The sequence below is a fragment of the Copadichromis virginalis genome, linkage group LG19 (genome assembly GCF_057382275.1).
Source record: "Copadichromis virginalis isolate Kocher_CV1m ecotype Utaka linkage group LG19, C_Virginalis_male_GT1.1, whole genome shotgun sequence".
NCBI lineage: Eukaryota > Metazoa > Chordata > Actinopteri > Cichliformes > Cichlidae > Copadichromis > Copadichromis virginalis.
The window spans coordinates 24,403,920-24,417,635 of NC_140636.1; the positions used below are offsets into that span (position 1 = coordinate 24,403,920).

General features: G+C 40.4%; 2 protein-coding genes across 3 annotated transcripts in view; one reads left to right on the forward strand and one right to left on the reverse strand.

Moving 5' to 3' along the window:
• syne1b (spectrin repeat containing, nuclear envelope 1b) overlaps window positions 1-2,512 on the reverse strand; it is a 68,139-nt gene extending 65,627 nt beyond the window's left edge. Inside the window, exons 1-2 of one of the 2 annotated variants that reach the window (XM_085441813.1) lie at window positions 2,100-2,512; window positions 1,055-1,116 (exon numbers count right to left, since the gene is read on the reverse strand). In XM_085441813.1, coding sequence (XP_085297939.1) covers window positions 1,055-1,116; window positions 2,100-2,175 — 138 coding nt within the window. In that variant the 5' untranslated portion in view covers window positions 2,176-2,512. The remainder of the gene's footprint in view (window positions 1-1,054; window positions 1,117-2,099) is intronic. The other variant, XM_085441812.1, reaches the window with a different exon arrangement.
• Window positions 2,513-11,354: 8,842 nt separating this feature from the next.
• myct1b (myc target 1b) lies at window positions 11,355-13,484 on the forward strand. The gene is made up of 2 exons (XM_085441668.1): window positions 11,355-11,531; window positions 12,391-13,484. The coding sequence occupies exons 1-2, from the start codon at window positions 11,477-11,479 to the stop codon at window positions 12,885-12,887; spliced, it is 552 nt and encodes a 183-aa protein (XP_085297794.1). The 5' UTR covers window positions 11,355-11,476; the 3' UTR covers window positions 12,888-13,484.
• Window positions 13,485-13,716: the final 232 nt, after the last annotated feature.

Here is a 13,716-nt window from a genome sequence, read left to right on the forward strand (position 1 = left end):
CCCACCACATTACTCAGATTCTTCTAAAGTTTTAGAAGCCAAGCTTTGAACTATCGTGGGCAGATCAGGCTCAACAAAAGGCCCCCTCTAAACCAAATCCTTTGCCAGATCCCAGACTGAAAACAAGCAGCGTTGCCCCATGCTACACATTTTGCTGTGTCATCTGCAGTTACATAAAGATTCCCAGCTAGTTATTTATATTTTGAGTAATTTCTGGTATGCAGTACATCAACGGACGCAATCTAATTTAGCTCCTGACGCATTCCAGTCCCACTGTGATGCAATACAGCATGTGGGCATGTGTTATTGTTGTGCATTAGGCCCTTGTAATTTACATGCATGAACCTTATAAGCAGACGACGGCCTGCAGGGAACAGTCCTCACCCTCTTGCTCTCCATCTGCACACTGCATCACTGTCCCTGCCAATCCTCTCCGCAAACACACACACACGCCGACGCACACACAGAGTACATGAATAGCCGAACACCAACACACATACTTACGCACTCTTAAACAGAAGACACACAAATGCTAAAAAAACTACAAACACATAGCTCAAACGCCAGTTTTTAGTTAATCCTTAAATCCATTTCACTTTGACTATAAATATTCCAAGTTTGATTCTTTAAAACTGAACTGATCTTTGTCTGATCTAACCTGAAGAATCACAGGTTTGTATGTATGTGGAGTTTGTCCCTTCCCCTTCATTAGACCAATTGTAAAACAACAGCCCAGTCTCATTAAACAGGATTTTGTTTTGAGTGCTTAAGCATCTTGGTAAACGATGTCATTATTTACAGCTAACTGGATAAATTCATTTGTCTTGTGCAGTGTTATAAAGGCTGGTGTTGTCACGTGGCAAAAATCATTTCCTTTTACAGATCTGACAGGTCAGCAGCTTGAAAATAGAAGCTACATAAATATGACAAGTTTGACAGGTTGCTTTAAGTGAGTTTGATCAGCCTGTAAATTACATTTCCGATAGTTTATAAGTGATTTAGGTTAGTTAAGTAAAGAAAGCAGTGAACTGCATGGATGGAAACTCACACTTACCTTGGCTAAATGAGAATTGATCCATTTTGTGAAGGTTCTCTTCTGCACTGCCTCTTGCTCATCTGGAAATTAAAGGAACATAGTCCATGTCAACACATGATCGCTAAATCGCATGCTCCGATACATTATGCTCCAACGTTAGGCTCACCAGAAGAACTGGTGATATTTGTAGTGAACAAACCACCAGATGAAACGAACACACATAGTAAACTACTAAAAAAAAATCATAAAACACATAAAATAATAATCTCGCTTAAACTTTTGTGACTTGAAACCATTTTTGGACTTCCACGGTCAGAATAATATTTTGTCATAACTTACACTATATAATGTCTGGTAGCATTGGAGCACTCCTGCACCGTGTATGTCCGCATGCATAATTTGTGGACTATTTAGATGTGTGCAGTTGATTACCAGGTCTAGTATAAAGGATCCTCCTGGGAAGTGCGCTCCAAAGGAGGTCACACCAGGAGATTAGAGGATGAGTAGAGAGGCAGTTTCTCACCCCGCAAACCCTGCATGTCCAGCGTTAACATGTGTGATTGTTTAGGTCACCCTCAGCCTCTCTTGTGGCCTATTAATATATTCATTCCAAATCCCTCATGCATTATTCAGGATGTGTAATAAAAACAACACATTTCTTTGCTTTGGCTGTTGACACGGTGAGAAGTGATTTCTAACACTCTGTCAAACATACCAGTTGGCTAATGCTGCATGCCACACAGAGTGGCCATTTTCAAATATCCACCCTTGGAGATATAGACAGTGGTCACGTGTTTAAGGAGGCATTGCGAACACTATAGAGGGAGCAAAGATATCAAGTTAACCCACAGGCAAATGCTTCATCACTGATGCACTAGGGATGCCCACTGAAGCATAGCAAGTACATACAGATGTGAACATGCAAGGATGCAACACTGAGCTGTGTTTGGGCAGCAGGCTAACTAGTTCTCAAAGCAGGGATTCACCTACAAAGCATTAGGATATATTATGCCCCATATTAGCCACATACGACCACACAGACAAGAGATGATGCCCTACTTACCACGAAGATACTGAAAAAATCCAGTCACCAGATTTAAAGAAGTCTTCCTGACAGATACATCCTTATAGTGAGCCATTCTACACCCCACTCTCCGGCTCTCGCCCTGTGCATTTCATGAGTTCCAGTGTGCATATATGTGTGCGCGAGAAAATAAAATCCAGAGTGGAAAAACTGACACAAAAACACCCAGATGTCCTTGCACCCTTTTTCCAGCAGGAAGCAAAACAGATCTGGCTGTCTGGTTTCCCAGTGAAAGCAAAAGAGCTGCTGGAGGCTGTGATGAATACGTCCCCTCCTCCCTGACACCCTCAACCTGACACACACACACACTCACACAAGCACACACACATACACACGCGCACACAAACGGCAAAGCAGAAAACCCTAACAGAAAGGGTGATTTACAATCCCATCCTTCCTTCTTCCTGTGTTTTTCCCATCCAGAGGAGCCATGCCTGTGTGGATGTGCACAGCCCCCGCTCTACTGCCTCGCTGTATCATCGTACCATCTGAGGCTGGAGGGAGCTCAGCTTGAAGCATGGCTCCACCAATCAGCATGCGGGAGGCGGTGATGTCACAGCCCTGGATGCATTATCCCGATTTAAGCTTGGTTTGTGTGTGTGTGTGTGTGTGTGTGTGTGTGTGTGTGTGTGTGTGTGTGTGTGTGTGTGTGTGTGTGTGTGTGTGTGTGTGTGTGTGCGTTTGGCTGTATTTGCCTCTTAGATTTGCCTAATCCTCTATGAGACTGACACATTTAAAAGCATTAAAAAGCCAAGACAAACTAAAACTAAAACTTCAACCAGTTACTTTCTTCACAGCACAAATAAATAAATTACATTTAGGTTTATTTATTAAAGAGCAAAATTAGACTTCTTCACAAAGCTCTCTATGCTACAACTAATCTTAATAATTAATGCAGTCTAGTGAGTGATGTCTACCACCTGCTCTCTCAGTGTCAATGCTATTGTGACGTCAAAGCAGACACACCCACGCCGGGATCCCCTTTGTACAAAAAGAAGCATGTTAAAGCTCTCAAGCGTGCCCGTATTGTTCTATTAAGACCTCGAAGAACCCCCTCAGCTCTGACCAGTCTGACTACCACTCAACTCTCCTGTATATAACATACAACAGTTACTAAGTATGGCACATGATACCTTCTCAGCTCCTGCAGAAAAATCCCTTTATTCTTTCAAGACCACCAGCATGCTAAAAGCCTCTCTGATATGTTAAAAATAGGCCTGAGGTTGCCGTTCTATTATTATCGCTCTATAGACTGCTGGTGAAACTGGCCCAGAAAAGCTATTTGGGTGAAAATGTTTTTCTGTTTTTTATCTAAACATCAAAAGGTTATCGGTACTCTTAAAATGACGCGTAAAGCTGCCCATACTGAGAACAATAAGCTTTTAGAGGTACTAAAACTATTACTCAGCTCAGCTAAATACCAAACTCTCCATATCAGACAGGTCCAACCCAGGAAAAGATCTCAACTGCAAAGGAAGTGATCTGTTTTTGTTCCAATCAGAGGCAACTAGGGCAGGAATCATGTAAAAAAAATATTGGATACTAGTGCCAATATGGGTGTGGTTGAACAACTTAACATATAAAGATGTTTTTTCTGCTTTTTTCTTCAGTCTAAAGCCGCTCAAATTATAAGTGTTGTTTAAATGAAAGGCACTGTTTTCGATAAACTCCTGCTTAGGTATGAGTCAAACAATAACTGTATCATGTTAAGAAGCCAATCATGTGTGACCAATATTATTATGATTATTTGTGGAAAGAAAATGCCATATGGAGTGGAAAAAGACTTGGGCCTGAGACTGGGGTTTGGGAAAGGCATCAGTGAGACTGGCAGCAGCTCGCAGGAAGGGCAGACCCCTAGTACCAACCGGAGAAGGTGAACAAACCGGCATGTGGGGCAGGAAGGTTTGCGAAAACATATAACCAGATGCGGAGCCTGGGAGAAATTCAGATAAATTATCTTCAGTGAGTTAAAACAATAAAAATCTGGCAATCAGTAGCAAGTTCTTGTTATTCTATGCAAGGAAACAAAAGTACTGATGTTCGATATCCCACCCCAAAAAACAATGAGAACATCAAAATGAACAAAACAATAAACTTAAGACTTATTGAACTTTTCCTGATGTTCCAGCTGTTCGGTGCAATGCTCAGCATGGTATTAAGGAGCTGTCCAGAGTCCTGAACTCTCACCCCAACCGGTCGCAGCAGATGGCCGCCCCTCCCTGAGCCTGGTTCTGCCGGAGGTTTCTTCCTGTTAAAAGGGAGTTTTTTCTTCCCACTGTCGCCAAAGTGCTTGCTCATAGGGGGTCATATGATTGTTGGGTTTTTCTCTGTACCTATGAAGCGCCTTGAGGCAATTTTTGTTGTGATTAGGCACTATATAAATAAAATTGAATTGAACTGAATTGAATTGTTTAAAAGGCTCATTTCCTGTAAAAAGATGCAGGTAGCGGGTAGCTCACACCTTACTATCTGGATTTAAAAGCTCTGCCTAGGACTATTTAAAACAGCATGCAATCATGAGTCGTTATGTTTGTGTCATACTTAATCATCAATGACATAATACTAATAGATAAGTGGCAAATAAAGTGCATACACTCAACTGGAAATAGCACACAACACATCAAACCACTAAAACACCTGCAATTCATGTGAGTAATGAGGTACTTAAGGTGATCTTAGGAGAGATGATACCACTGGAAATACTGTAGAGTCGGTGCTCAGCTTCACTGGCTAACGGTGGTCACCTGGGAGCACTGTAAAAGCTTACTTTTGTTCCATTTAGTCGGCAGCAGCCCTAATTGAGCTCCAACAGGCCAACAACAATCAAGTAGGCCAAGAAATGATGTGCAGTTGGACTCAAGCCAGCCAGCCCCATATGAAATGCATGAGTGAGAATGTGTTACTTAGAATGGCTTACTTATCTTCATAGTAATATGGCAACGGTGTAATCTAATTTTCAAAAACAAAGACATATAAGCATAATACAAGCTGTTGCAGAGAAATAACTAGCTTCTACAATGTTAGGAATCTAAAACAGCCTGATGCGGAGAGTAATTAGGCTCCTTGTTCATGAGGTAAAATGAGTTTGATGGCTGTCTGTTTGCACCAGCTGTCAGTGACGCAGCAGAGTAAAAGCATCTCTTACGGCTGATGACATGCATGCTTCTCTTTCTTTCTTTTTCATTTACTTGCCGTCACTCTGTTGATGATGTAACGACAATCCACTGTGGTGCACACAACGGGTGCACTCTTACATCAAAGTGTGACCACTGGCAACATGTAAGCTGTGAATATGTTTTAGCAAAAAGTATGATTTTCAGAGCTCAAAGAACGCGACACACGCTAAACATTTATTGCTCTAATGTTACTCACTGGTTGCAGTCCTTTACATGTGAGCATTTATATCTAATTATATCTTTTAATCTGGATATCTCTACATTTTGGGCTGCTGATCTGACTGAAAAATAATTTGAAGGCATGTGTTGGTGTTGTTCCTGCATAATCATCATAATGTTGGTCCAGGATCAACATCGCAACTGACCAGTCACCCTGTTGTGATGTCATAGCTTTGAAATTTGGAGTAAAAAAGAAATATTTTCCTTTTTTTTTTTAATGTAAAACTCTCTTCTGGAACAAATAACAGGCATTTCAAGTATGTTGTTTATTGATTATTGGAATGTAACAAATATGTTATCAAGTTAGTGTTACTGTTAGTCAAAATTAGTTACTCATGTTGGTTTGCTGGCGACAGTTTTAATAGTATTAGCTAACGTATTGGCTAATGCTAACAGAATGCTGAGACAACATGATTGGTCAGTTGCAAAGACGATACTGGACCAACATAATTATGGTGATGCAGATCGTGCTTGTTACAAGTTTTTGTTTCCACTCTTGATATTTGTGTTTGTGGCATACATGTGTTGCCAACAAACACATGTATGCCAAGTTGCAAAATGCTCCTTGGTAAACAAACTTTGCAACATCAATATCCACAACATGATTGAACGGTGTTTGCTCTTCATTTTTTAAATGATCATTTATCCATCCACCCATTTTCATCTTCTTCTGCATGTCTTCAGACTGTGATGAAGCTAGAATACCCTGTGAAATCCCACAGTACATGCAAACTACACAGAAAGGCCGAAACCTACGCACGCAATTCACTGCACACAATTTACCAGCTGTGTTTCCGCATATCCTGTTTGACACACGGTCTCAACTAGAGTGAAACCCACAAGAAGTCAGTGAGCGTATTATGAAAGAAACACGCCTGTCACGAATGCTCCACCTGGCAACTAACAGGCATCAATTATACCCCGAGGGCATTTAAGGTTGCAAGGTGAACCATCATAAAGATTTTGAATGAAAGCGACAAACAGCGGGAAACCATGATAGAAGCAACACGTTCTTAATCTACCTTTTTACATAATGGCTTTGCTGTCAATAATGCATCTGTTGCTCCATTCAAAGTGAGTGTGCAATAATTGTCTCTGTAGGATACTTTAATTGACAGGAAGCTGCATATGATTTCCAGTGGAAAAACCAAGAGCACCTTGCCGATTGCCATCTAAAATCACCGGCACGCTAATGTCTTCCAGATGTGACTAATATACACTTCCTGGCATGAAACACAACAGCGGCTGGCACTTTGCAGTGCAGATCGTGCCATCTGTGCACTGATCATGTGAACTTTAACAGGATTTTTATCATTTTCTTTGTAAGACCTAAGAGATTTGGCATATATTTATCACTCGGCAATACTGCAATGTCAAGAAACAATCCAAGCATGCTTCAATTAACTCTGGGTGAGCTGGTAGTCCCTCATCAGGGTACAGCTCAGCCAATATGAAGATATCAAAACAGCCACACAAAAGTGTTCTTTGTCACACATTTATAACCTTCTTTTAGTTAACATACTTTACCATTAAGCAAAGTGAAATAGCTGTGCAATGCACAGGAAATGAGGTTTCTCTGCAGCAGGAACTGGGCAACACTGGCACAACCACAGACAAACCTTTCATAACAGTATCTATGGCGACACGCCATAAGGTGTGAAATTTCCTAGTATACTGTATATCTGAAATACAACTAAACCTGTGCCAGACTTGACCAGACTTGTGAAATGATGGTTGTGGCCTAATGCCCTTGTAACAAAAGGGGGACGCCAACAAAAAGAGACTCGCGTTATCGACCTATTCTCTTACCAAGGACAGAAAGGGTGTCAGGTTTTAGTCTTGTTCAGTGCATTGTCTGTGCACTTGTGTAGGCACTGTTGTTACGATTCAGTATCTCCTATCAAGACTCGAGGGAGATTAAATGTTTCTTGCAATCATTATCTTATCTCAAAAAATAAACAACAACCAAAATAACCTACAACTAAAGAGCAAAAATCAGTTCACTGAAAGAACTTTTCTGACTAAATAGCATTCTAGCACTTAAGAAGCACAGCGTTCTCTGCACTGGTGACAAGACTTGATGCTACTTGACATGACATGATGTCAAAATGTGTGCCTCTTTACTAAGAGTTTGACCTACTAATACTCACATGAAATCTAACTTGAAGATGTGAAGACAAACTGATAAAAGAAAATGAATCATGTGCTTTATTTCACCGTATTCACAAAATAAATCAAATTGTGTTCCTCCAAATAACTTCTTAATTACCCAGTCTGGGTCACCAAACAACGCACTATGTCTTCTTGTAGTGTGGTCACAAGATTTGCAGGAATCGACATTATTTTTTCTTGATGCTCTAAATGTGATTACGTACTACCTGGAAAAAAAGCCTTGGACAAAAGGGACCATGTGCACACTATATCAAATTAGCCAAATGTGTGATTCTGTTATGCTTTCAAAACCTACAAATGCTTGAGAACAAGTCAGCTGCAGTGTAGTGTAACTTTGTACTGAAACACATATGTTATAGTGCAAACTTTGGGCATTTTAAAACTATTTAAATCAACCGGCAACACAGTTTGCAGAGTGCCAAGAAATTTATTTTAAGAGTAGGTTTACTAACTGTAAGCACACATGCTCACATACTACTTTGTAAGTGTGTGAGCATGTATAAATGTAAGCCTGCATGTGTGAGCATCCTGGATTGCAAATGTTGGCAAACTTCAGATGGGCGTGCAGCCAGACTTTGAATCAGCACAATATTACAGTGCAGCAGTGCAGGAGCAGAGGATGTTGTGTCCGTAAACCAGCTGAGCAAAAGAGTGCCACTTACCCTGCAGTCTCTGCATCACATTAGCTATGTCCACAGACGATCGACCTGGCTGCCTCGGAGAAGCCATGTTGTCTCCTTGCAGCTGTAATGACAAGGTGGTGTCACTGATGCTGAGAGCAAAAGATCCTTCACAACTGTCCCGTGTGGGACATCCCCTCTGCTCCTCCCTCCTCCTCTCTGCTTCTTTCTAATTTCACTGCAGGAGAAGGCCCAATTGAATCTCAGGTTTCATGAAGGGACAAGCAGGTCTACTGTCCAATAGAGGCACTTCTTCCATTCACCGCCTTGGACAGAAAGGTATATCACTTGAGACTGAACAGAATTATTTTGCTGTATTGTTCTACTTAAAACCTAAAAGATGAAACGTCTCCAAAGATTTCTTTCACAAGAGCCTGTTAGTTAGTTACTTTTAAGTTCTTAGTGGTCTTAATAAGATAGATATTTGCAACAGATCAGTCAGTAAATGATTGTGATCAACAGTAACTCATCTCTAAGTGCTATTTACTCCTTAATATCATTCAAGTATCCTTTGAGACAGGCAAATTCATTCAAAATAATACTTGATTGCATTTAGTTTCCTATGTTTTCACAGATAACTAAACATATTATTGCATCACAGCCAGGAGGGCACACGTATAAGGACAAGAGAGCCATGGTTTATGGTATTAGTGACACTTGTGCTTTTCTGACTCTCAAGAAAATGCATATATAGGATCCTATAAGACTACAGGTGTTACAAATGGGGGGGGGGGGGGGGGATGATGACACAGTCTAACAGTCAAATATTTGCTTACATGATAGGTAAGCTACAGACTATGAAGACATTTGACTGAATTTGACTGCACTTAGAAACTGGCAGGAAGTCATAGATACAGATTTAGATATAACGGCTAAAAACGGTTTCTCCTTGGCTGATGCTTTCATTTATCTAAAGCAAAGTTTTTTTTAAAACAAAAAAGGAAGTTAAACTGTCGACTGAGGAAATGTAAATTAAGATTAGCTCAAGTAAATTCTGAATTTAGCTGGACACCAAGCTTTGGATCCAAAGCTCCCATGCGTTACTAATCCTACAGGCAAGTTACTTTACTCTTAACTAGTGTCTATCAAAGTAGCAGAGCTGTAGAGCTATCTGATGTATGTGCATGTGCGAGTTCGACAAGAGAGGAAGTTACTAACATTACAGAAGCAACACACACAAGACCGAGCACGAAAACGCCCGAGCGCACAAAATACAGGTAATTAAACAGGAGGATAAATGAATGAAACAAAAACAATCAAGAAATCTGCAGCAGCTTCTTGACATTTCATCTTACCGCATTGAGCACTGAAGAGCACAGTAACTTCACAGGGGAAGTGCCTGTGTGCTGCGCGTGTGTTGCCTCGTTGCCATTGGTAACTCTGAAAATGAAACATGGTGGCGTGAAGCGCTGCAGCCGCCAATAAGTTCGCGACCGCAAGAAGCTGAGCGGCAAACTGCTGGCAACAAGCTGCACCACACGCTGCAGGAGGAGGGTTCGGGAAAGTGTGGTCAAGCTCCTGTCATTCCTATTCTATTCTAATCTATTTGTTTGTTTGTTAATTAATAGGAACAATGGGTTTGTTTTTCTGCAGAACACAGATGATTCCCGGGTATATAGCCCTTTAAATATAAATTACTTTTGATGGCAAAGTGATAACATTTTAAAATGTTTAGCAAATATGGTAAATGGTAAATGGCATAAATGAAAGAAACACACTGTGGTGGTTTAATACAGTGCATGCACATCAATAAACAAGGCTATTAAAGATCATCTGTAATCTGTAATTAATTACTTTATTAATATTTAATGTGCATTGCTTTATATGCTACTAGAGCTATTTTCAGGTTGCCAGATTGTTAAAAAAAAATCCTCCTCCAGCGTGAACCTTTAGAGGGACCTCAGTAGACTGTTTAATCACTTCTGCTCTACAAAAGGGCTGCTTATTAACATTTACAAGCTTAAAGCATGAGCATGTATTGGTTTACATGTATTACATTTAATTCATGATACAAACACACACAGAGCTCATTACTTAAACTTAGCAATCAAAGTAAAGAAATTAATTTGTGTTTATGTCTAAATTTTGCGGAACACCACCTTGAAGTTTTCCTAAACGTGGCATGCTTAGAGCAGACACCCACTACAGCCAAGAATCATTGTCACTACAAAGAAATAATCGACCAAACACACATTTGTGCTAAATTTAAATTTATCTTTATTCTCTAGAGACTTGCACGAACCATTGCTTGCCAAAGTTGTTTGTCCCCTAAAGGAAAGCAAGTCTGTACACTATCATACCTTAATATGTTTCAAACCCTATGTGCAAACCAAGTGCTCGAAATAAAACTCATTACAACTACTCTGGCGTCACCTACTGGAATTTTCTGTGACATGACAGTCTTACAAACGAGCATCAGCTCATTTACCTAGAAACAACACGTTTTAACTAAATGAAAGCTTGAAACGAAACCTTAGAAAACAAAACAGAGGAACACAAAAATACAAAGACGTGCTGAGCTCCAGAGAGCTGTGGTTCAGGCTGTGCTGTTGTCCTGAAAGCTCTTAGGGCAGGAATGAAGTGGGAACACAGCAACAATTGAAGGAAATCCCCACAGAGACTCAGAGCTTGATACCCTGCAGACTCTTAAGCGGATGGTTAGGTTTTCATTATCCAGAACCTTGTCAAGACACTTGAAAACTTTCTCAGGCATATGAGGAAAGACTATTTATTCTGACTTGCCTGAAAATCCATGAAAAACTTTCTATATGATACTGAATGATCTGAATAAAATTGTTACATAAGTAATAGATCTCTTAAACATGGCCTGCTTTTTAAATGTAAAAAAAAAGTGTCAATAATGGCTCGTTAAAAAGTATTGATCGTAAGGAAATGATGTAAAAGGAAATGAGCTTGTTTCCCTGTGTTATGTCCCACACAGATAAGCAATGCATTTGCTAATTTTAAAGACAGAGAGGGAAGGAAGCATGACAGCAAAGTTTCCGCCACAGCAAACACTGTAGGGGGGAAAAAGCAAAAAGTCTGTCTTGGAAAAAGCTCAGTGTTTCTCCGTCTGTGTGGAATCTAGAACTGGGCTCATAGTGGAATAATGGCACAAAATAAAACGGATCCCTCTTTGGAAATAGACAAATCATTCAATCTGGGTGAGTGTATCTGCATTTCTTTCCCAAAGCTGTAGCCTACACTGTGTAAAAGTACAAAGTTTTGTATTTTAAAATATAGATGTGATAGTTCTTCACTTGATTCAACACATACAGTCTCACAGTAAAAAACCTGCAATCCAAAATTAGATCACTAGAAAATACTAAAATGCACATTATTTTTGGATCAGTCAAACAAGTACTGAATGGTCTGGGGCCAAAATAGAGTCCTGCTGCTACTTCAGTACTATTCAAGTATCTTGGATGCAATTCTTTACTGCAGACAGAGTCAGAACAGCAAGTATACAGCACTTAAAATACCCCCTTTGAGTTTCTTATATTTTCTTCTATAGTAGAACATGTTTTTATCTGTGATAGGCTTTGTTTGCCATAGCTGTCTTGATGTCTTACATAACATATGAATTGCTTTCTATGCGGCTGTCCAATTTTAGTACGTGATTTTAAAAGTTTCCATTGTTTCTGGACAAGAATGACGATGGAAATGTTGAGTAAATCTTTTATACATTTGACATAAATGAAATGGTCTGTTTGCACTTCATCACACTGACACTACACAGACTAAAAAACCCACACACCAGGTATGATGTAAGGTTTTATGTAACATTGTAGCCCAGTATAGCGTTTTCCAGAAACAATAAATCAATACACCGGAGGAATATTTCAAAACAACTCTAAGATCTTAGCTGTTCCTCTCCTGAAACTACCATTTGGATATATAATTTACCCATTATGAGAACAACACAATCCATCCTATCTCCCTCTAAACTAAATATTTCCAGCCATTTTTTTTATCCCTCTGCAGTCCCTTTTCTGAGACTTTGCATGATTTCTCTGTTTCCAGGCGATATGATTCTAGCCTTCTGTTTATCTGTGCTTGTGGGCCTGCTGCTGGGTGCTTTGATCTACGTTCTGCTGACCTGGGCATCCAGGCGCCGGGCTACAGCCAGGATCACCAGGCACTCCAAAAAGAAATCTGGCGCTTCACAAACAAACGATGCCACGAGCAGCCAGCTGGGCCTGTACCGAAGCACTTTTTTGAGCGTCTACAGACAGCCCTCTCTCGAGCCAGTTGGCCCCCTGGGGAGTAAGCCAGGTGCAGAGACATCCACGTTTCGCCCACTGCCCAAGAAGAGCAGGCCTGCCCTAGATATGGGAGATGACACCCAGGTGTCTGAGGATGCAGTGCCTTCAAACTCATCTGATTCAGCATCGCTTGTGTCAAACAAGAGGCATTCCTTCTGGCTGGGCAACAATGGGCTTAAAGGTTTTCTACCCTCGCAGACGCCCCCTCCTGCATATGACACTGTTATCCATGCCTTTGAAGAGACTTGCACCTGAAAAACTCCACATAAATACAACAAGAACTGAAGCAGTTCGGTGGATAACAATAGACTTTCTGGCTTTACGTTGTTTTTAAAGGGACAGCTGTCTGTGCACGATTCACTTTGACGCAGTGTGAAGGGGTTAGAGACATGAAGTGTTAGCTCAGCTTTTGTTTAAAGACACGAATAAGTGTTGCAGTTTCCATAATTGATACATTTGCACATTATTTTCCCTGTAATTCACTTTTTTTCATAAAATATCAGCAAATGACAAAATAATAATGGCCATCCTATTTTGTCTTCTCTAAATGTTACATATCCATTTGTGATGACCTATAAACGGACACAAGAGGCACATTTGCACACCGAGGAAGATTGGGGGAGCTGTTTTCGCTTTAGCTTGGAAGTGGTTCACTGATTAGTTAATTATCAAAAACAGTCAGTGGGTGATTTTCTTTAAACTGGTTAATTGTAACATGACCTCTCATAACCTGTAAACTACCAATTGTGTTTGTTTTCTTTTTGTTGTTGTTGTTTGTTTTTAAAGGGTCTGAGAGCAGATTCTGCCCCTGATTGTGTGTCCATGAGAGCCAATAAAGAACAAAAATAATTATTTTTAAATGTCTGAATCTGTTGTTATAGAATTCACACGCATGTGAATTTAATGAAATTCGTGTCTCTTGTTTGTGATGCTGATCATGAGGCAGAAAGGTGGGACAGTGGGTTACCAGCGCACGCATAAAATCAAGGTGTTGTGTCAAGAATGTCGCCTCAACTTACGTCGCAAAGATCGGGTGCGCCTTGTGGGGTTGCCATCATGAAGGATACACGCTTTTGAAGTGCAG

Excerpts from the sequence above, each read along its gene's own strand:
- myct1b (XM_085441668.1), top strand. The coding sequence starts at position 11,477 with ATGGCACAAAATAAAACGGATCCCTCTTTGGAAATAGACAAATCATTC. Across the intron at positions 11,532-12,390 it reads AGACAAATCATTCAATCTGG|GCGATATGATTCTAGCCTTC; the intron begins GTGAGTGTATCT and ends CTCTGTTTCCAG.